Raw genomic sequence first — 18,349 nt, 5'->3', positions numbered from 1 at the left:
TTTTTTTTTTTTTAACCCAGATTGATTTATTTATTTTTATTTTTGCCAGAAGTAATGGAGGGGAAGGGGTTATTTACTACTCACTGCTTCTGTCAGGCATTTTGATAGTTTTCCCTGTTTTTCAAATCTTGTTCTGAGTCTTCCAGTTTCCTGGTATATTTGCCAGCTGACTTTTTTTCAGTTGCTGCATATATAGTTTTGTCATTTTGTATGAATTTGGTTGTAATGCAGAGAGCAATTTGTAGCTTGTGAACCTTATGATGTGATGCAGTTTAAGAAAATCAACTAAAGAGGCTGTGAATTCATAGCTGCACACAAAGGGAGAAGTATTACTTGATTACAAAGACTTCAAAAATCATTGATCACCAGCAGTAGTGAATGGTGCATTCTGGCGTGGCGTGCTGTGCTTCTGATTCTGGAATTTAAAAATTATTTCTAGCCAGGAAAAGACAATAGTGCTTAATGGCTTTTTTTGAGTGGTTACAGACAAATTTAAATAAACTGCCAACTGTTTCTTGTCTTTTTTTTTCTTTCTTTCTTTTATGGAAAGCCTTGTGTTTTGAGGTCTGAAGATGGCTATAGAAAGAAGCTTAGGCACTAAGACATACCTTGTGTATACAAATCTTCTGTGTTACGAGTGTAAATGATCCTTACCATGTGCACTGTGCTGGGCCCTTCCCTGCCTCCATTCCCCTTGGCACCTAATACCCAAGGACACATGGGTGAAGCAAAGCCTTGGATTAGCGTCTGGCCTCTGGAAAGATACAGCCCCAGCTGATTTTAGCACTCAGCAGGTTTGGATGGTTGTGTCAGGGAGGGCTTATTCCAGCCTTTGCTCTAAACTGATTAGCTCCATTTTCACTCGCAGTGGTGCGTTTTCTTTTTTCCTCCTTTCACGCTGCTTAAAGTAAGCCAAATGAAATGTGCTGTGCTGCTGTCAGCTGGAAGGATGGCAGCTGAGCAGAATCGGCTCAGTTGTGCATCATCTAGAAAAAGGGGTGTGTGAGCAGCAGCAAGATAGAGTATTCTTGCTGAAACAGGTGTTTCTTGACAGTCTGTGTAATGCTTGGAGAAATGGGTGCTGTGCTTGCTGTGCCATTGTTATCATTTACCCATTGCATTCACAACTCCAAAATCTTTTTTAAACAGACGTCTTCAGGGGTTTTGGGCTCTGTGAAATAGGTATTACTGTATACTGGCAGGATATTAATATTGATGTAGAAGTTCTGAATTGTTTCCAGCAGAAAGGCATAATTAAAATTTAACAAGACCCCAAGGGCCCATTTATATATTTCAATGTAACTAGTCTGACAGTTCATTGCTGTGGAAGGGGGTGAGCTTGCCTGCCCTCCCACTCCCTCTCCCTCTCCTCCTCTTGCACTGACTATTTCTTGTCTGTCAGCACGGTACCTTAACCATGCTTCTTTATAATGTCAGTGTTTTTTTTCTTTTTGTTACTTTTGTCTGCTTAGTTGGATTAGCATAGTTGATTGGTTTACTGAGCAGATGGATGATGTGACAGAGCTGATCCAAGGGAGCTGTATGACCAAGAGTGGGATGGAGAAATGGGGAGAGCAGTGTCTCATATTTGGGAGCACTGAGTACATCCCTGCCGTGCTGGGTAGTTATGCCCTGAGAGATGTTTCATTCATGAAATGGACTAAGTTGGTGCATGCTGAGACAGGGTATGTTGTGATGTGCATTCAGAAGACGTGTATCATATGCTGTATGGCATACAGAAGTGGTCTTAGACTTCATCACAAAGTTCTGGTCTCGTTTATTCCACCAGCCACCCTCTTGAGCCTGTTCATGTCCTAGTTCTGTAGCTTGTTCTCTGTAAGCTATGCATGTGTGGATTTGTTCTCTACATGATATTGGGTAATTGTGCAGATAATCACACTCTGTAGAACCTCCTGAAAAGCTGTCATGCACTGTTTGATTACCCAGGATGCAGTATTTGTTTTAAATACTGATTTTCTTATCATTTTTATGCAACAAGAAGGAATACAGCACAAAAGGAAGGACTCAGGAAGGATCATTGTACAGTTAAGTGGGAATTGAGAGCATCAAATGTGTTGTAAAACATGTTTCTTGTGTGAAACTGTACTTACGTAACTATGAAGCACGTGACCCCTTATTTCTTGAACTCAAAGATTTTAAGCGTACTTTCAATGGGATTTTTAAATCGCAACATGTAGAAACGAGCCTTGTTCCTCCCCGGAGGAGAGAACCCCAACAAGAAGTGAGAAGCCAGGTCTGGAGGCTCTTCAGTTCTTCATATCCAGGGACCAGGAAAGGAGGACCCTAAAGATCTTTTTAATCTCCTGGGTTCCTTCACTGGACAAATGCAGCTGCATATGACTGTCAGCAATTCAAGTTTTGATTTGTTAGTGTTTTAAAATGCTTTAGCTGGAGCATTTTTAAACTGTACCATAGTGAGTGAGTCAGTAATGATCTGCTCATATGTTTTAAAGGTATTAGTCCTTGCTGACGTTATCTTTTTAAATGGATTAGCTAGAAACTTAGCAGGTATCCTTACAAACAAGCAAGTAATCATACCCCGTGATTTTTCATCAGCTGTGTGTTGCACAGGGTTGCTTTCAAACCTCCTGAAAGAAATCTACCGAGTGACAAAAGGATGAAAGATCACTACTGGAGGAGGTGAGGCAGCCTTTGAAAATGCTCTGCATGGCACATGACAAATGCTTTGTAGTCTACTTAAGTCAGCTTTTTGTCATGTTTATCATAGTTTCAATGTCAATCAAGATTGGAGACTGCTTGTGTGAGGCATATATAGTGAGTACAAAAGAAGAGGTATTCCTTGCCTCAAGGGGACAGAAGGCAAGGAGGAAGCTGTAATGTATAAAACAGCCTGAGTGATTCTAGCAAAATATTAGTTTAGTAATTTCGTGGTTTCCTGCCTTATATCAGGAGGGACCAGCCAAATAAAGCTGGAAATTGGATCAGTGTTCGGAACTAACAGCCGTTTAGTATCGGTTCATGCTCAGAAGGAAATTAAGAAAAGCATGTACCAGTTCCTGCAAGGACTGCTTTCTCCATCAAGGCATAGTGTCCACTCAGGCTATTTTGGATTGTATTTTTTCAGTCTCATTTAAAAATAAACAAACAAAAATTAAAAACAAAAAACACCAAAGCCAACCAACCAAAAAAACTTCATCAGAGGAGAGAGCTTTTTTATGCCATTGGAATCTGCTTCCTTTATTCCGGTTTTGGCCATGCAGCACTATTACTTGGTTTTGCTGTACCTCGTTCTGATCAGGCATCCCAGGGTGCAGCGTTCTACTGTGAACCTTAATGCTTATGGCAGTTTTTTTAATTTTTTTTTTTCTTTCAGTACTGTGCAAGCTACTTTCTTAAAACTATTGGAATTGGGAACTCGGAATCCAACTGAGTCCCAACATTTCATATCCATGGCTTGTTGTGTGTTTTTATTTATTTATTTTTTTTGGTGTGTTTTGTTTTTGGTGAGGTGAGGATGCTACAAAGCATTCCTTCAGTAGCCTGTACGCAGCACTGCTCAGCATCATGATGTCATTAATATGCAGAGGTTGTTGGGAGTGTACAGGCAGTTAAAAAGATGGTTTCTGTGTTTAACATTGTAAGTAAAACATCGATTACTTAATTTAATCTTCACGTCTGTTTTTTTCCCCTGTTTTAATCAACTTCACTTGAAGCAGTACTTCAGCACTCAGATCTGATTGCTGAGAGAAGATTGTGCTGAAGGCTTGGAATTACATGCGTGGAAGGATAACGAAAATCAGTTACCTTCCTAGAAAATAGCTCAGGCAAGGCCAACAGCAATTGGATCACCTAGAAAAGACAATCTCCTTGCTCTGAAGAAACATGTTACTTTTATTGTCTGGAAGCTTACTGTCTGCAAGCAGTCTGTGATTGCAGCAGCTCACTAGCTACGTGTAGAGAATACAAGATCGGTGAAGATGCTGTTGGACAATTTTGCTAATTACGGGATGCCAGCTACCTCGGGTCCTAAAGTTTTACCAAGTGTAGAAGGATTGTGTTGAATTTGCTTCGTCAGGTTTCCTGTGAGTTATATGGAGCCTCTGAGAGGACCAGTGTGTTGTTATTTTACTTCTCTGTGGTAACATGGCTTAGTTTGGAATAATTATGATAATAAAAGTTCTGCCTGTCGTTTTTTTTACCATCTGCTTCCCAGTCTAATAAAGCCTAAAGCATAGCCATACATAAGAAAAAGAAGGCTTTACTTTCTTTGCAGCTGCAGAATAGCTCAGGTGTGTACATGCAGAAAATGGAGGTGTTCTGTAGCTAGAGGCTGTGCATATATACTTTGTGTGGTAATTAATAATTTCCTGCTTGGAGATTAGAGTGTTGTGTTGAAAAATACATATGAATGGCAAAGATTTTAACAATCTGTTGAATTGAAAATAAATTTAAAACGCTTTGATGAAACTGGCATGACATGATGAGACTTTGCATGTGTTTATGCTGATGAGAATCATCATTGGCATGGCTGGAAGGAGTGCCTTGTGGTGTGGCATGTTAGAGAAGGAAGGGAAGACTGGGAAGTGAAAGCTTGGAAAAGTGTCGAGTACTGGTAAAGGTATATTTCTCTAAGTGCTGCTTTGGAATAGTTAAAGGCACTATAGATGATGGTATTAGCTGGAGAATGTCCTATGCCGCTGCTGTCAGACTGTATCTTAGACGCTGAGCATCACGTCTTACACAGCTGTCCTCTCCGTGGTCCTCTTCAGGGTGGCCTTTACACCACGCTCACTCTAGCCTGTTTCTCAGGTGTAATGGTATACCATATATATATATACGTGGTTTCTCTTGGTATAATGTAACAGCTAATCGTCTGCATAAGGCATCCATGACAGCTCTGTATTCAAGGAAATCACCTCTTCAGCTTCACATCTCGTTCCGTATCTCTCCCCACCATACAATAATCATTTCAGTGTTTGGTGTGCCACGTGTTTCCCATCCTGTGACTTAGCAGATGCTGGCAAAGCAGGAGCTTGACGTGATCTCAGTGGGATTTTTACCGTGCCCAGGCAAGGACCGTTCTTCGTTAGTCTACTCCAAGCTCTGCTCAGGGCCTGTTGTAGTTTGTGGTGCTGTCCCTGATGGTTTCTGTGGAAAGAATCCAGTTCAGCACTTTGTGATGTATGCTTAAAATCAGCTCTTACTGTTTGTGATGCTTTTCCAGCTCTCAACTGTCCTTTGCCTCATGTGGCATAAAGCTGCGTGCTCCTTATAGCTTAATGTTTTTGGTTCATATATGATGGTTCATATATAGCAGGGCATAAAGCCATACTCTGGGGTAAAGGCAAGCTTTTGTTCTATTGTGATCACTCAGGTTCAGGAAACTTCTTGATGTAACTGAAACGTTGTAGGAGATGAATAATTAAGTTGAGGCTGAATTGTAATTTATGTCCCTTTTGTGAAGAAGGATAATATCGCTTAAAAAAAATCATTTTCATTTCATCTTCTGTTGTTTTTTTTTCCCCTTTAAATTTTGAGAGCAGTATCACTTTTGATTACTGTCTCATCCACTACATGCACTTGTCCTTTCAGCTAGCCAGGCATGTATGTTAGACTTCCTTTCTAGTTACCAGATTTGGAAATGGCAAGAGAGTTGAATCCCTTATCCTAGATCAAGATTTTCACATTTGCCTCCACTTGCAAATCTGACCCGAGCTTCTGTTGTTGTTAGCCTTTTTGGCTAACAATGGAAGCATCTGTCTTAAGAGAGACCAGCAGCAGCTTTGAGAGAAAGGTGTTGGCATTGTTGAGGCATTTTCTGCATTTGCATTCTTCCCTTTCACTTTAAATGTGAAACAAATAAGTAAATTAACAAACTAATCTTTTTGTAGACCTTTCAGCTTGTCTGCATGTAAACAGCAAAGCAGGGGTGCTGAGTACTAAAACAAATAGTTTTGTGTATCTTGAAAGTTTCAGATTGCATTTGGTCTTAATACATTTTTTATTATAATTTTCTTGTCCTTCACCACCAAGAAAATGTCCAAATAAGCATTGTGTTACATAGAAAGCATAAACAAGACCTTTCAAGCAAAAGATCTTTTGTTTATTTTTTATACATTGTACACTGCTGACAGCACCAAGAAGCTGAACCCACAATTCCAAAAAATAAAAATAAAAATCTTAGGCCTGCCTGAACTGATAGTAGTGTTGGCCAGATTGGGCCTACATCTTTAAGAATAGAGGTTATTGTGGTATACCATGTGCCGTTGGCCAAATTACTTTGTTTTTAGTCAAACAAGTGAGAGTAACCACTCTTTAAATCATTATTGTCTATATTAACCTCAATATAAATGTTCCCTTTATAGCAATTACTGCTGTAGAAGCACTGAGGGCATGGGGGAATGGTGGTCGTGCTATATTTAGGCAGCCATTCAGAAGGAAATTTTGCCTAGGGTCTGTAAACATACCACAGGAACTCAAAAAAAAAAAACAATATATTGCTGAGTTGCTGACATATGGAAGCTTAAAAAGACAAAGCTTTCCTGCATTCCATATTCATCTCGCTCTTTTTATTCTGATTACTGAAAGAAATACTGCTGGGGGGTGCTGCTGTGTAAGCTGGCTGTGAAGGAGTTAGTGATGATAAATCGGTAGAAGACATTTTCTTTTTACAGTATTTCCAACTTTGCAACTGAGGGCTGTCTTGTGAGTACTTGCTTCATTTTTTTTAAGCTGCATTTATTATCTGTTGATAATACTTTTTAGGTCTGATTCAGACATGCAGGAGAGAGCGGTAAACAAAGACTGGAATATTTAGAAATAACTGGCAACTTATGGAGGTCCTGTGAGCTTCATGTATTAGCCGATTTTGTTTTCTTACAGTCAGTTTTTCCTCTAGTAGTTCATAAACAAAAGCAAATTTCAAGTTAAATATGTGTCAGAAACACTCATTTTTTCCCCCACTTTGTTCTGTTGAAATTTCTCAGGAGTCTGCACACAAAATGGAACAGTAATTCGACTAGTACATTAATTTATATTTAACCAACATGAAATATGAAGTTGCTGCTGTGCGAATTTAACGTACAGATAAACAACAGAAAAACAATTTAACATGCAACGTTGAGAGACCTAAATGACATAACATACACATACTATGGGAAGTGTCTTAATTACTTGCATAGAAATTTTATATGCAATGTCATGATCATTAGAATACTTAGTTTATTACAGAATTTATTAATTTCTGTCTGTTCTCTGTCACAGGAACTCATTATACAATGACAAATGGAGGAAGCATCAACAGTTCAACGCATTTACTGGATCTTCTGGATGAACCAATTCCTGGAGTAGGAACGTACGATGACTTCCATACCATTGACTGGGTTCGAGAGAAGTGCAAAGACAGAGAAAGGCATAGACGGGTACATGAGATAAATAGCAGTACTTGGAATTTATTTTGGCTTGGGTGTTGGTGTTGAGATCTGGTCTAGTAATACATATAAATACGTGCAGACTTTTAAATTTGTAAGTATTTACATCAGGTAGAACCACTCTAATGCTATAAAAAAACAACAACAAAAAAAGTGTCATTGATACCTGCAGTTGTGCAACAGTATTATAACTTTAAAAGAAAGCTGTAACTTAACAGAGTGGGAACAGGTGTGTCATGCCCCCTTGACATTTTTAGAGTACTGCGTTTATTGCAATGGTTGTATATTTAAAGCTACATTACAGTGTAGATGAACTTTTAACAGTATGGTAGTGCTTGTGGTGGTACCTGTACTGGTATAGGTGTATGTCTGCTACTGCTATGCAGTGCTCTCGTTGTTTTGACTGTGAACAGTGAAATTCTCATATCTAAAATATTAGAGTCTAACTATTTAACAAAAAAGTAGTCCCAGTAAGCATAGGAAATGTCCCTTCCACTCTTCCATCACAAAACTTTCTTTTCTTCTCCTCTTTATTCATTTCTTCAGAAGATCTTCAAAGTTCAGCCTGTTCACCGGTATCAGTGTACTCTGCTACAGGTTCTTTCATGAACTGGACTCTGGTTGTATTACTGTTGTACAAGTTACCATCAGTCTTGTAATAGATCTGTTTAGTAGCCTTTTAGGAGGAAATACACTATTTGGAGCCTTATTGCCAAACTTTTGGAATCCTTACAGTAATTTACTTTAAAAATAAAGCCGATTCGGAGATTTCCTTGCCTAGTATTGTGCTTCCTTGATTTATTCCCCTCCCGCCCATGCACCTTGTTTGTTGTACATGCTTTCTCCCTCCTTTTACAGTATGAAAAAAAAATTAAGACAGTTACATAATAAAACATGTTGAGGACAAATTTTGACTACATGCACAAAGTAAAGTAAATAAAGCTAAAATGATTTTTTTTTTCCGTATAGTACCATTAGATGTCATTGGTTATAGTTGTTTAGAAGGGTCAGGTAGTTGTCTATGTTTTTCATTTTTTTCTGTTCTTTTTTGGTGTGGTATTTGGTTTAAACATAAAAGAAAAATGTTTATATTTGGACTAGAAGCTTAGTAATTAATCTGAGCTAATTAATCTGAGTTACATGGAATAGCTTATTAGTAACATACTAAAAGAAATACAGTATTTCCGGTTCAGTGTAAATCATTGAAGATTTAGGAGAGAAATAATTTTACAATTACACATTCTAGACATTGCCGACAGTATTCATTTTACCTTCCTCTCAGTTACTAGATATCTGAATAATTAAGTTTATTTTATGCAGTAATACTGGGAGAATGCTTGTAGCTTAAAGAGTGGGTATGTTTGCCTGCAGTTTGCATCACGCAGTTACTTATACATACTTTTTTCTCCTGTTATTAAAAAAACACGTGCAACTATTCATAATGATTTCTCTTTGCAGATTAACAGCAAGAAGAAAGAATCAGCATGGGAGATGACAAAAAGCTTGTATGATGCATGGTCAGGATGGCTCGTAGTCACACTAACTGGCTTGGCATCAGGTAATTTAAAAAAAGAGAGTATTTCTTTACATTTCATTTGTGTATTGTTCACCAACTTGGATAAGAGCTAGTTCAGGCTAGTGTTGTAATTTCATTAAGGGAGGAAAAGAGTCACTATCTTGATATACAGACCTTAGTGTTTTCGGGGAGAGGATTTACTAAGGGAAACAAAACCCTTTACCACTTGGTTTATTTTAAGATGAATTTTTATAGCTGAAATTGTTTGATAGTTTGTGGCCGCACTGTGATGCAGTGCTACTTTCTACCGGCACAGTTTCAAGTGACCAAAATATGCAGAAGCAAGATGTTGCAAATGTTTTGCTCAGTTTTTCCAAAGAAATATTTTAAACAGAAATATTAGATTTAAGTCCTAGGAGGATTTGATTAGTTGCAGAATATAGAAATGTCTGTTAAAAGGCATGGGAAGTGTATAATTACTACTTAAATGTATACATAATCACTCACAAATCACATATAAATTAATATATATGCAAAATGTGTAGCATGTTTATATACCTCTGAATATACAAAGTGGGAGTGTATAATTGCTGGAAATTGCTTATGTTAATTTGAGTGGGAAAGTGCAGTGTTGTTTCCTTGTGTGGTTTTTTTCTCCCCCTCCAAAGCTGCAATGTATATTAAAATAGCTTTACTGTGCTTCAGAGCTAGCAAATTCTGGCCATGAACATTGCTCAGGTTTTGCAGTTTCAGTTGTTTTATGTCGTATCTGTCCAGTGAATCTCAAATGGTACAACCTTGATTTCTGTCAGGAAAAGGTCTTAGTTTATGTATTTCAATTAATGTAGTTTAAATTCTGTTCTACTGAAATACTGACTTAGACCTTGTTTGGCCCAGAATCTTAAACTGATGGTGTATGGAGGTAAGTAAATGTGAACCGGCGTTAGTTCTCTACTGCCAGCTCATACAAGTAAGTCCAGGGGCTGTCTCTATACAACTTTCTGTGGTAGCGATTAATACCGTAAAAATAGGAAATTATAACTAATTAACAGTTGTATACATTCTCAAAAATACTGACTTCAGATGCAGTTTTGCAGAACACTGGTACCATGAAAAAGGTATTTGGTTTTTGTAAATATTTTTGTGATTTAAAAAAAAAAGCTTTGAGTTGGAGAAGTGCTTAGCATCTGTGCTGCTTGTTACCTGTAGTAGGAGGTTTACATGCTCACCATGTTATGGTATTAGGCCATTTTGTGTATCTATTACATGAATGTCATCAGGGTTTGTATGGTCTTCTATTTATGGTGTTCTAAAACCTTTGTTGGCAAGGTAAGAATTTTTATTTTTTTTAAAATATGTATTTACAAAATATACTAAAATAGTTCATGAGTTCTTTGAGGCATGGTAAGATATTGTGTCAGAAAGTATATTGTCTCTTTTGTCAGAAAAATATTAGTCATCTTTTGACTCTTAACTCTGTAGTATCAGTGGACTGTTGGAGAAGTACGGCGTAGGGATTAAAAAAATACGTCTTTCTGGGCCCTCCGGTATGAGACAGTTAGACATACTGGAGAAGGTCCAGCGGAGGGTCTGCAGCACCTCTCCTGTGAGTAGTGGCCAAAAGAGCTGGGCATGTGCAGCCTGGAGAACAGAAGGCTCGGGGGGAGATCTCATCAGTATCTATAAATACCTAAAGGAGGGTGCAAAGAAGATGTAGGCAGGCTCTTTTCAGTGGTGCCCAGAGCCAGGACAGGACGGAGTGGGCAGAAACTTGATGGAACAAGAGGTTCCATCTAAACATCAGGAGGCATTTCTGTGCTGTGCAGCTGATGGAGCACTGGTAATAGGGTGCTGTACAGAGGCTGTGGTCTCTCTCCTTGGAGATCTCCTGAAGCCTCCTGGACATGGTCCTGGGCAGCCTGCTCTGGGAGCAGGGGCTTGGACCAGAGGACCTCCAGAGGTCTCTGCCAACCTCAGCCATGCTGGGATTTTGAGTGATTCTGGGATCCAACTTGGGAAATAACAAAAGGTACCAGATTCTTCAGCAAATATCTTACTATACTGGAAATATAACATATTCCTCGAAATCAATAATGTTTGAAATGTCATTTTCTTTAGGCTTTCTGTAACTTCAGTTTATATAAGTTAATGCCATCCCACTTCATTTTAGGTGCTCTTGTTGTTTCCACTTCCTAGAACATTAACGCAGAACTGTTCTACAACAGGGGCACTGGCAGGATTAATCGATATTGCTGCTGACTGGATGACTGACTTAAAGGAAGGCATTTGCCTTAGTGCTTTGTGGTTTAACCATGAACAGTGTTGCTGGGGTTCAAATGAGACCACGTTTGAAGAGAGAGATAAATGTCCACAGTGGAAAACATGGGCAGAACTAATAATTGGGCAAGCAGAGGTAAGTATATGCCCCTTCTTTGAAGGCATTTGCTCTACTGAGCAAAGAAAAGAATGGTCTTAAGGCCAGGGTACTAAATTGGGCTTTGGGTTCTACTATTGCTCAGTTTTTCGGCATTTTAATTGATTAATTAGTTACGCTCTAATAAATGTGCATTTTATATACTGCAAGAGGACTTGGAGTATTGCGGGTGTAAGGAATTTGTAAGGAGAGTATAGAACTGTTAATAACAGGAGCTTTTATTCTTGATCATACTAAACAAAAAACTAAACAGATATGAAGTCTGTATTGTCCTTGGATAATTAAGAATATTGTTTTTAGTTTTTCTAGCATAAAACCTTTTTAATAAAGAAGACTTAGTATTCAGTAGATCTTAGGCATTTTTATAGCTATTAGGTGCTGTACTATGTTTGTTTTTATCTTGTTTGTTTGTTTGTTAATGTGAAGTCTTAGAACACTAACTTGTATAACCCAGTCTTTGCTGATGTGCAAAGGGCTATGCTTTTCAGTACTTCTGTTATTTTAAGCAGTGACTGCTCCTACATCAGATTTGTATTCTGACGTTTTGGGGTTTTTCTTTTTTTCTTTAGGGTCCAGGTTCATACATAATGAACTACATAATGTACATTTTCTGGGCTTTGAGCTTTGCCTTTTTAGCAGTTTCTCTGGTGAAGGTATTTGCACCATATGCCTGTGGCTCTGGGATACCTGAGGTGAGGTGTAAATAATAATTACATTACAGATGTTTCATATTGGCGTGAAAATTCCTGCTGCTTTACAGGGTCAGGGAGAAACCAAGAGGAAGGGCCTTGTGACTTTGAAATACATTACATTATTTAAATTTGAATATTCCTATTAATTGTGCCAACTGTTGCTGAAAAAAGGAGGTGCTGTGAAGCTTCAGGTACGGAGTGCATAGGTTTTGGCTTCATGCTTGTGGCTGGACTACGTTTTGTGGAAATACTTAGCCTAAGAGAGTAAACTTCTGAAGAGTTATTTCCCAGCACCCCTCCAAACCTTGTCCTGCAGTGATCAGAGAGCAGAGGATCATTGACAGAATGTGGGTCGACTATCAGCTTTCAAAGCAAATTGTGTAGTATCCCTGGAAACTCATCTTTTTACAGTTGCTCTCTGCAACTATGCACAGAGTGTGGTGGGGGATGGGGGAGGACGACAAAGTAAAATTCCGGTCAGTCACACTTCTCCAGTCATTCTGTAAATATTTTCCATGTATTTGTACTGCAGAAATTGAAGAAATCCTGCCTTTGTGTAAGTCTCAAGAGCTGTGGTGTTACTCCAGAAAAGATTTCATCCTAAATTGGTCTCCAAATATAGATAACCTTTACTTTCTAGACACAGCTGGCCAGTGTTTTGTGCATGTCGTATTTATAGATATGTTGTTCTTTGATTTGATAACTGCATTATTTTCTATATACAGGCATATTTGCAGGCCAGTAACGTGACATTGTTAGGAAAAGTAAAGTCCTAGGAAAGTGAAAGACACTTTCTAGTGAAAGAGGCTGATCTTTTCCATCTTCATGTCAACAAACAGGGAATACAGAAAAATAGAAAGGGGTGTAATTGATGCAAGGGTGAGATGTCTTAGTGTAGTGCAATAGTATAGTGTTTGCAGGTTTGTTTTTTCCTTCAGGAATTTTCTGACTTTCATTTGACAATTTACGTAATAAACCAGCGAATGCAGTCCTAGAAACCACTGCAGATATGTTTTCTACCAAATGTAATTGATGTTGTTGTTGTACATTATTCTCTGTTGTACAGTAAGTTGCAAATGAAAAGCCTCTGGCAACCAAATGGGCTCTGTGTAGTAATCAGAATGATGCATGCTTTAATGTCTGACAGAGTTAGCCCTTTTGAAAGGCTGTTTTTGAAGTTAAATGTCTAAAATGATAAAAGTAATTATTTACTGAAGAAAGTCGAATACAGTAGCAATTTTTTTTCTTCCAGATAAAAACTATTTTGAGCGGCTTCATCATCAGAGGTTATTTGGGAAAGTGGACTTTGATGATAAAAACCATCACTTTAGTCTTGGCTGTAGCATCGGGTTTGAGTTTAGGAAAGGAAGGTCCCTTGGTACATGTTGCCTGCTGCTGTGGGAATATTTTTTCCTACCTCTTTCCAAAGTACAGCACAAATGAAGCTAAAAAACGAGAGGTAAGTTTTTGTAAAATGATTTCTAGAACGTATCGATTTTCCATATGTTTTGTAAAAATAAAAAAATAAAAAAAATAAAAAATCCAAACACTGATTTGTTTAGAAGATATTTGTTCTCTCAGGGTGTGTTTAGGCTTGAATTATCTATGGCTCTTCATTGTGTTAAGACCCTAGCATTCTCTAAGGCAAACTGTTTCCATGTTTCCATGTCAGAGCATTTCTGCATTTTTCCCATCTCAGTTACCATTCGATTTTTCCTTAAATTCTTTCTTTTTCTTCTTCTTGACTCTATATTTTGCCAATCATCTCCAGTTTTGTGTGAGGACAGCAGAGAATTTCTGAACTGATGAACAAAGTGCTCCTGGGAAAGGGTTGGCGACAACAGTGTTTTTGGCTCTTCACCTGTTTTTTTGTTGTTGTTGGCAGTTAAGAGCCATACTATTGAAAACAAGCATAATGATAGTGAGTAGCAAGATGTAACATTGTTTTTAATATAATAAAATTTCCACATTGTAAAATAAGAAAGAGTGTTGCCCGAGCTGTGCTGTAGTACTCTCACTCTCAAGTTCCATGCTTCTTGAAGAAGACTGCAGACTGTATAGGAAACTTGGATTCACTTCCAGTTTCAAAGCAGTGCATTCTTAAGTAAATCATTTATTTTCCATGGTTTCGTTGTTCATCTCGAGTGTGATAATTCTTGGAGTTTCTCTGTGCATTCTTCCACAGGTATGTAAGTGCTTCAGGGGCCACTGTTCTTGCAAGGAACCTGTCTGATATTGTTACAATTAACATGCACTTGAACCAGCCTCATGCATTGAATTTAATTCATCCATGATGCTGCAGGACCATCTGCTTCTTTGTTTCCTAATAATTTTTCTCTTAATCTTCGTTCACCTTATGCCTTTTTGAAAGTTTTTGCCTGAAGAGTACTGAGTGCAAATCTACAGGACTGATTTAAAAACTGCATAGTCTGTCACTGATTTTTTTCTTTGCAATGAGTAATATTTGCAGTAGGTGGACTTCTTTACTACATACGTGTTCTGGTACAGGGAAAGCTCGCTACAATTTCTCGAAAAAGAGCTATCAGCAGTTTCATATTGAACCACAGGCTTCTTTTGGGAGGATGCTTGGAGGAGCATCCATGGCTTCATTGTGGCTGGTATCTCGTCAGCAGCTGCTATGGGCACTGGCCACATTTAATAAGCATTCTGATACACTCACCTGATGCTTTTCTGTTATCAAGTCTGTGTCCTAGACAGAAACATAGCAGAAACTGATAACTGTAATGAGATTGTGTTTTTCATTTTCAGAGCATATCACAGACTGTGAAAAACCCTTTACTACTGTCTTTTCTAGGTGTTGTCAGCTGCCTCAGCAGCAGGAGTATCTGTAGCCTTTGGTGCCCCAATTGGTGGAGTCCTTTTCAGTCTGGAGGAGGTATGTCAAGAGATGGCATTAAAGGAAAAATGATTTAAAAATATGTTTTTTTTATGAAAAATCTCAGATTCCTTTAAGCTGTGGAGTTTTTCCTAAGAGAGAAGTTATTTTAGGACCCACATTTCAAAATGATGAGTCCTGTTATAGGCAAACCCTTTAAGATTTTTTTTCTTTTCTCTGGATGAATGTCAACTTTGCTTTATTTTCAAGTATATTTTTCTGGAGAATTGCTGAGTCAATAAGTACAGTTTACATAGAGAGAGGCACCAGTCTTTCACTCTATAAATGCATTCTAAAAAGTGAAAATTGTGGGACTTCTTTTTTCATTTTGTAAGAGGCTTTAGAAATCTCTTTGACAGTTCAGTCATTCCTTCAAACATTTTCTTCAAAGTTTCAGACACTGAACAAAAGTGAATACATTAATTATTAATAAAACAAATACACTATAATAAAACCACCGAGGCCATCAAACTATTTTCACTAAGAAATGTTTCTTGTTAAATTAGTTTTCAACATTTTTTGTTTCAAAAACAATGTTATTTAGATCATTAGCAGTTTTTAAGAAATTTCACATGTTAATGGTCTTCTAAAAATCTCCAAACTGAGTGGGAGGGAGGGGGAAGGAAGGAAAGTATACTTGTATAATTTCCCTATATCATTAAGGGATTTTGAAGAATTATTTTGTTGCAAAACAAACAGGCTGAGAAGACTCTCAAAATTTCAGTCATGTTGTATGGGGCTTAAGTGTGAATTTGCATGTTGTATTTAAATTTTTGTTGTTGTTGTTTTAACAATACTTCATAAAAACACACATCTGCCAGAAACCCTTCACTGTTGGCTGAAAGGAGATGAAACAGTATTAGCGGGAAGTTTGAGAGAACAGCTAATAACCGATCTGGTGTTTGTTGAATGCTAGGAAGAGATGCTTATAAACAGAGATGGTTTTAAGCATAAATTACTCTCTGTTTTTTCTTACAACAGCAGTGGTTTCAGTGTTGCTTTAGTATAGGTCTTGAAACTGATCTAAGTATGAATTGTTTTAGAGCTTTATAAAAATGTATTATGTGCTGGAGCTCCAGTGCTCCAAGTGATAGGAATAGTACTGATAATATGACTTTTTTCCTCAGTATATATAGCATGTGATCAACAGAACTGTAATACATGCATGAAACAGTCTTTTCCAGTATCTTTAACTGGATCACTAACAATTCTCATGTATTGCCTTTTGCAGGTCAGTTATTATTTCCCCCTGAAAACTTTATGGAGATCATTTTTTGCTGCTTTAGTAGCTGCGTTTGTTTTAAGGTCCATCAATCCTTTTGGTAATAGCCGCCTAGTTCTTTTTTATGTGGAATATCACACTCCTTGGTACCTTTTTGAACTGCTTCCTTTTATTCTTCTGGGAGTATTTGGTGGGCTCTGGGGAGCATTTTTCATTCGAGCGAACATCGCATGGTGTCGTCGACGCAAATCTACGAAATTTGGGAAGTACCCTGTCCTGGAGGTTATTATTGTTGCAGCAATAACGGCTGTCATCGCATTTCCTAATCCATATACAAGGCTAAACACCAGTGAGCTTATTAAAGAGCTGTTCACAGACTGTGGGCCGTTAGAATCCTCCTCCCTCTGTGACTACAGAAATGATATGAACGCAAGCAAAATAGTAGATGATATTCCTGACCGCCCAGCAGGCACCGGAGTTTATTCAGCTATATGGCAGTTGTGTTTAGCACTCATATTTAAAATAATCATGACGGTCTTCACCTTTGGTATCAAGGTAAGTGTGAATGCCATGGCTGCATCATCTACTGTGATTATTTCATTACTGCCTTTCTCATTTTCCATCTCTCAAAGCTAGCATCTTTTTATAGTTTTTTTAATGTGTAGTTTTAGGTCTCTTAAGGGAAAAAAAACAAAACCGTTTACTGTTGATTAATAAGCAAGTCATGTAGAAAATAATGTTAAGGTTCATTGAATTCAAACTAGCCCTTTGTTTGTTCAGCTGAATAGAAGTAGGTGCTAAATTTTATAGACAACAGTAATTGTGTGGATGGAGGGCTGTATGGGCCTGATTCAGCAGTGAGGGTGATTTTAAAATTTCTAAAAGCCAAGTAAAGCTGAGGTCAAACACGACCACTTGGGTTCCTTAGTACTGTCGCATGAAAAACAAAAAAGGCTATATTTCTTGAACTATTGCATCTTTTTTTATCTCCTCTCCTCACTTACTACATTAATGTAATTACCCCAGGCTAAGGGAGCCGATAATGATTTATTTCCTGAAATTTCTAGTATTGCATGTCATGACTAGAAAGCAGGCTCTTTTCATGTGACTGTACTGGAAATTTCCATTACAAAACAATTAATTTTTTTGTCCTTCCTGGACACTTCATTTATCAGTCCTTCAAGCTATTCTCCAACCAGTGTCGGCTTTCTGAGCAGCATGTCCTAACTGCCATGCCTTCACTGTTTTCTGGCTTTTCAGGCTCCCTTTGTACTTTTTTCAGCTACATCAATATTAAATGTTTCTTAACACAAACACGACTTGCAGAATGTCTGCTAAGCAGGATTTGTGTTTAAACTAGCTCCAGTTTTTGACAGTGTACATTGCTATTCGATAATTGCATGCATAAGAAAACACCTTAATATGGGGGTGGTTGAACGCTGGAACAGGTCATGCAGAGAAGTTATGGAGTCTCCATCCTTGGAGATGCTCAAGACCTAATTGGATGCAGTCCTGGGCAACCTGCTGTAGCTGATCCTGCTTGAACCAGGACTAAAAAGGGAGTGGGCATTGGGCTAGACAATCTGGAGAGCTCCTTTCCACCCCCAACCATTCTGTGATTGATCGAACAGTATTGTCTTGTGTTTCTCGCCTGTTGGTATTTGAGAATATGTTGCAGTCTGTTATTTGATGTTATATTCCATAGGTTGTTTGATGGGTAAGATAAATCTGTTGGGTATATGTGAAACGTTAGTCTTCTATAAGTCAGAATTTTACCTATCATACTACAGTTCTGTTGTATAGAATTTCACTTATCTAGGGCTGTGCCTTTTAAGCATTACAACATTTATTACCATTTAAGTATTATAACTTAGATTCTATCTCTTAGCATTCCTCTGTTCGTGTGCATCTGACTTTTTCATGGAGTTGTCAGCACAGGATCACACTTAGTGTATTAAAATTCACTCAGTTACAGAAAGGTAGAGCTTCCTCTTTATTTGGTTTTGGTTCCTTTTCTCATACTTTTAGCACTTGCAATCTGTTGTAAGAATATATTTACCACTTTACAAATAGGCAAGGATTTGTGCTGCAGTTGCTGATGGGATTGTGCTACCTACATTTGTCTGAAGCTTTGAAGCATATGTCAGGTTAAAATGTCAGGCAGTATCTGGAGAAGG

The 18,349-nt window shown here is 38.0% G+C and overlaps 1 protein-coding gene across 4 annotated transcripts in view; it reads left to right on the top strand.

Moving 5' to 3' along the window:
- Window positions 1–18,349, top strand: part of CLCN3 (chloride voltage-gated channel 3) — a 62,047-nt gene that overhangs the window by 31,415 nt on the left and 12,283 nt on the right. For all 4 annotated transcript variants that reach the window (XM_080589039.1, XM_080589041.1, XM_080589042.1 and 1 more), the window contains 7 exons: window positions 7,246–7,403; window positions 8,871–8,970; window positions 11,154–11,341; window positions 11,932–12,054; window positions 13,307–13,513; window positions 14,870–14,950; window positions 16,182–16,727. In XM_080589039.1, the coding sequence (XP_080445165.1) occupies window positions 7,246–7,403; window positions 8,871–8,970; window positions 11,154–11,341; window positions 11,932–12,054; window positions 13,307–13,513; window positions 14,870–14,950; window positions 16,182–16,727 (1,403 nt within the window). The remainder of the gene's footprint in view (window positions 1–7,245; window positions 7,404–8,870; window positions 8,971–11,153; window positions 11,342–11,931; window positions 12,055–13,306; window positions 13,514–14,869; window positions 14,951–16,181; window positions 16,728–18,349) is intronic.

Source organism: Anser brachyrhynchus, assembly GCF_964034855.1.
Source record: "Anser brachyrhynchus genome assembly, chromosome: 4".
NCBI lineage: Eukaryota > Metazoa > Chordata > Aves > Anseriformes > Anatidae > Anser > Anser brachyrhynchus.
Note: the sequence above shows the minus strand (reverse complement) of the source record. Positions and strands in the feature narration are given on the sequence as shown.